Source organism: Babylonia areolata, chromosome 1, assembly GCF_041734735.1.
Source record: "Babylonia areolata isolate BAREFJ2019XMU chromosome 1, ASM4173473v1, whole genome shotgun sequence".
NCBI classification, from domain to species: domain Eukaryota; kingdom Metazoa; phylum Mollusca; class Gastropoda; order Neogastropoda; family Buccinidae; genus Babylonia; species Babylonia areolata.
Window position 1 is genome coordinate 53104938 of NC_134876.1, and position 5000 is coordinate 53109937.

General features: G+C 46.7%; 1 protein-coding gene across 3 annotated transcripts in view; it reads left to right on the forward strand.

The window, feature by feature from the left end:
• LOC143292594 (atrial natriuretic peptide-converting enzyme-like) overlaps window positions 1-5000 on the forward strand; it is a 208774-nt gene that overhangs the window by 113897 nt on the left and 89877 nt on the right. For all 3 annotated transcript variants that reach the window (XM_076603056.1, XM_076603047.1, XM_076603064.1), the window contains exon 3: window positions 1883-2243. In XM_076603056.1, the coding sequence (XP_076459171.1) occupies window positions 1883-2243 (361 nt within the window). The remainder of the gene's footprint in view (window positions 1-1882; window positions 2244-5000) is intronic.

Consider the following 5000-nt stretch of genomic DNA (forward strand, 5'->3'; position numbering starts at 1 on the left):
AAACAAAAAAAACAAAACAAAAAAAAACACGCAACAGCAAACTTCGATTTTTGCCTGACAATATTGTTTTAGTGTTGTCCAGAAAAATCTACAGGAAGTTTTGTTTGAGACGTGCTTTTTATGGCAATACTGGAAGGTCAAATCGATAAGTTCCCAGCTGATCTTTCTAAATAACTGAGTTGTGTAACTGAAATCCGTGATGAACATTTGTAGTGGTAAAGCTATGTGGCCTTAATAACTGAAGCTAATTTTCGTCAGGTTTTCTTCAAAAGAAAGCAAGAATATTACTGATCAAACACTTGATGTGGTGACGTATTTCAAGCCACAAACAGCAGTTTGTTTCTTCCTGTTCGTTTAAACTGACCATATTCTGTGCGGAATGGTGCAGGCTGCGAACTTTTCAACTGAACGATAAGTTCAGGATATTGTGCTTGTGAAGCCATTGTCAGCCACGACGTATGGTATCATGTGAAGTTTGCAATGTCGTTTTGTATCTGAGAATGAATATCAAGTGTGTCGTTTTTTATCATTAACAATCCTACTTTTCGGGTAGTGTGACAAAACACGTGAATTGTATTTTCAGTGCTTTTAGCGCATCGTATTTTACAAACCTGGAGAGCTGGCTTCTCTTTGCATATTCAGTGGTGTGTGCTGTCACCTGTCCATGCCACAACTAGCAGCTTTCGTCTCGCTCTTCAGATAAAGTGTTCATGTTCTTAGTTTCGTTTCCGTGTCAGATATCTGCGAATCGAATGCACTGAAATATATAAACAAAAAACTGGACTTTCTACACACGTCACCAGTTAGTACGATCATGTTGAAAACTCTAGTTTTTATTATTCCCAGACAACGAGAAACTGTAGCTCTCTGCCATTGATGAGCAAATCACCGAAGAAAGAGAAAGTCGTAGATGAGTGAGTCTCAAAACACAGGATGCTCACTATCTAACTGACATACAGGACATCCTACGGTTCATACACGGTTCTCGTATTTCTTTGCACCACCGAGCACTCTACCGTATTCAGGCCAATCTCTGGGTGTTCCGACACGCGGAGTTGTGCAGGATCACACAAAGTCACAGACTCAGTGTCGCGTTCCCGTAGAGTCCAGGCTCTCTACCCATCAAGTTCAACCCACTGACATCCCCGTCATTGTTGTGACTGAAGAAGGGAAACACGGCCGTTCTTTCCAGTGACGGTGATCTGTCATCAAAACCAAAGTGATCTCTTCCTAAGACGTAGCACTGCAAAATACTTGTGTTTGACCCGCTGTCTTGGCCTGCTGTTTACCTGTCTGTAGTCTATAGAGCTTAGAGCTTGGTCTCCGACCGAGGATAGGCGGTATATAAATATCCATATCATCACCAGCATCATCATCATCATCACCTATAAGCGGAGTTGAACGACCTATAATCCATAAGCGGAGTTGAACGACCTATCGGCAAAAAGCCCTCAAGGCCAAGTTGCTCCGGGCTAGGGTTTTTAATTAACCCTCACCCGCCACCCTTAATCAAACACCTGCCCTTGACCCCCTCCTCACCCACTACCCATCACTCCAACTACAAGCCTTGAGCCTGACGTCCCCTGTCCTTGACTCTTGACCTGACCCTGTGGGTGAGCTGCGTGGTGGTGGTGGTGGTGGTGGTGATAGCAGTATTGGTACTGGTGGTGTGTAGTAGTAGTGGTGGTGGTGGTTTGTAGTGGTGAGGGGTGGTGTCGTAGCGGTTGTGGGAGGAGGAGGAGGAGGAGGAAGGAGGAAGATGTCCATGTCGGGCCACCTACTGCGGGACATCCCGCTACGCGCCCTGCACCACCACCACCACCACCATCACCACCAGCAGCGCGGCAGCAAGGTGGGTGATGAGCACGTCACTCTGCTTCAGGCCTGCTACGACAACCCGCTCTTCAGCGAGGACGACGGAGACCGCCGCGACCGCCACGGCGGCGGAGGAGGAGGAGGAGGAGACCACGCGGCCACCAAGGGGGGCACCTCCTCCGCCAACACCATCACCACCTCCCAGCGTGGTGGTGCTCCGCCCGTGCCGTCCGGCCAGGACGGGAGAGTTCCCGCTGCCAAGGACTACCTGCACTCCCTGGGGCCTCCCGGTTCGCAGCCCGTGCCGCCGGCCGAGCTCCGCTTCGCCCAGAAGAGGCGGCGCCGGTTCTGGCTGAAGGTGCTGCTGCTGGCCCTGCTCCTGGTCGTCCTCATGACCCTCGTCGTCGGCCTCATCGTTCACTTCATGCGTGAGTTTTTGTTTTTGGTTTTTGTTGTTGTTGTTGTGTGGTGGTGGTGTGTGTGTGGGGGTGGGGGGGGGTGGGGTGCTGGGCTGTCGTGTGTGTGTGTGTGTGTGTGTGTGTGTGTGTGATATGCCTTTCGGCCAGTCTACTGTTTTAACTTCATTTTCTCTCTCTCTGTCTCTGTCTCTCTGTCTGTCTCTCTGTCTGTCTATCTGTCTGTCTGTCTCTGTCTCTCTGTCTCTCTGTCTCTCTCTCTCTACCTCTTTGGGTGTGTGTGTGTGTGTGTCTGTCTGTTTGTCTGTCTCTCTCTCTCCTTCTGTGTGTGTGCGTGCGTGCGTGCGTGCGTGTGTGTGTGTGTGTGTGTGTGTGTGTGTTCTTGCACGCATTGTGTCTGACTGACGTATCATTGTAAGCCGCTTTGAGGTGTTTTTTTTTTTTTTTTTTTTAGAGCGCTTCATCAATGTACCATTCTTCTTCTTCTTCTTACTATTATCATTATCATCATGATCATCATCTTCTTCTTCTTCTTCTTTTCTTCTTCTTCTTCTTCTTCTTCTTCTTCTTCTTCTCTTCTTCTTCTTCTTCTTCTTCTTCTTCTTCTTCTTCTTCTTCTCCTCCTCCTCCTCCTCCTTTCTGTCTCAGTCTACGAGTGACTTTTCTTGCCTGTCAGCTTGCGTGTCTGACAGCATGTATTCAGGCTCGACAAGCCGATTGGGAGCAATTTTGTACAGTGTTGTGCTGTCTGCTGGGGGTGTCACACCCATTACTGATTCGCCTATTTCTGATTCGCCTGTTTCGTAGTGTGTGTGTGTGTGTGTGTGTGTGTGTGTGTGTGTGTTGTGTGTGTGTGTGTGTGTTAGATAGAAAGATAGAGCGCACGTGTGTGTGTGTGTGTGTGTGTGTGTGTGTGTGTTAGATAGAGAGAGAGAGAGAGAGAGAGAGAGGATGTGTCAGCTATGCTTTTTTTCTTTTTTTTCTTTTTTTTTTTTTGGTTGCTGTTTGTAGACGTATCGTGGTTGGCAATTATCATCATCATCATCATCATCAACAACAAAACAACATCATCATCATCATATTTCTCATTCTTCTCTTTCTTCTTCTCTTCCTCCGCCTCCTCCTCCTCATTCTTTTCGTGTACGTATTGCAGAAGCACTAGCAGCAGCAGCAGCAGCAGCAGAAGTAGTAGTAGTGGTAGCAGCAGCAGTAGTAGTAGCAGTAGCAGCAGCAGCAGCTGTAGTAGTAATAGTAGTAGCAGCAGCAGCAGTAACAGTAGCATTTGTAGCAGCAGCAGCAGCAGCATTAGTAGTAGTAGTAGTAGTAGAAGTAGTAGTTTTAGTGCTATATAAATGTGTGGAGTGTTGGCCTAGAGGTAACGCGTCCGCTTAGGAAGTAAGAGAGTTTCAGTTTCAGTTTCACTTTCTCAAGGAGGCGTCACTGCGTTCGGACAAATCCATACACGCTACACCACATCTGTTGAGCAGATGCCTGACCAGCAGCATAACCCAACGCGCTTAGTCAGGCCTTGAGTGCATGCTTACATATTTGTGTACCTATGAAAGTGGATTTCATTTTACGTAATTTCGCCAGAGGACAACACTCTCGTTGCCATGGGTTCTTTTTCAGTGCGCCAAGTGCGTGCTGCACACGGGACCTCGGTTTATCGTCTCATCCGAAAGACTAGACGCTCAGTTTGATTTTCCAGTCAAACTTAGGAGAAAGGGCGAGAGCGGGATTCGAACCCACACCCTCACGGACTCTCTGTATTGGCAGCTGAGCGTCTTAACCATTCTGCCACCTTCCTGAATCTGAGCGCACTGGTTCATATCACACCGGCAGTCGCCAGTATTTTCTCCCCTTCCACCAGACCTTGAGAGTGGTGGTCAGGACGCTTGTCATTCGGATAAGACGATAAACCGAGGTCCAGTGTGCAGCATGCATTTTGTGCACATAAGAGAACCCACGGCAACAAAAACGTTGTCCCTGTCAAAATTTTTTTTTTTTAAATCCACTTCGATAGGAAAAACAAATGAAATTGCAGGCAGGGAAAATACAACAACAAAAAAGTGTGTTGCTCTCAGTGTAGTGACGCGCTCTCCCTGGGGAGAGAAGCCCGAATTTCACACAGAGAAATCTGTTGTGACAAAAGGAGAAATACAATACAATAGAAAAAAACTTATTTCTATAAGAAACAGGGTGTGGAGCGGTGGCCTCATGGCAATGTGTCCGACTAGGAAGCAAGTGTCACAGGTTCGATTCCCATGCACGGACAGGGATATTGACTCCCTTTCAGTGCAGTGCAGTACAGTACAGTACAGTATGGTGCAGTGTAATACAGTACAACAAAATGCAATGCAATACAATACAGTGCAATACAACACAATGCAATACAACACAATACAATACAATACAACACAATACAATACAATACAATGCAACACAATACAATAAGATGCAATACAAATTTCTAACTTTCTAATGTTGCCGTTTGTTAGAAACTGCATGGGTCAGTACAGTAGAGTAGAGTACAGTACAATACAATACAATACAATACAATACAGTTTTCTGACTTTATAATTCTGCTGTTTGTTACAAAACTGGATGGGTCACGCAACACCACATCAACCGCTAAAATGAAGTCGAGATCTTGCAAAAAAACAACAACAACAACAACTGTTTTAAAGCCGTCACAGCAGAGGTTCCTCCCCGACACATACAGTCCCCTGGCCAGTGGACCGCAGCTCGAAGCAGCCTGAAATCTCCACA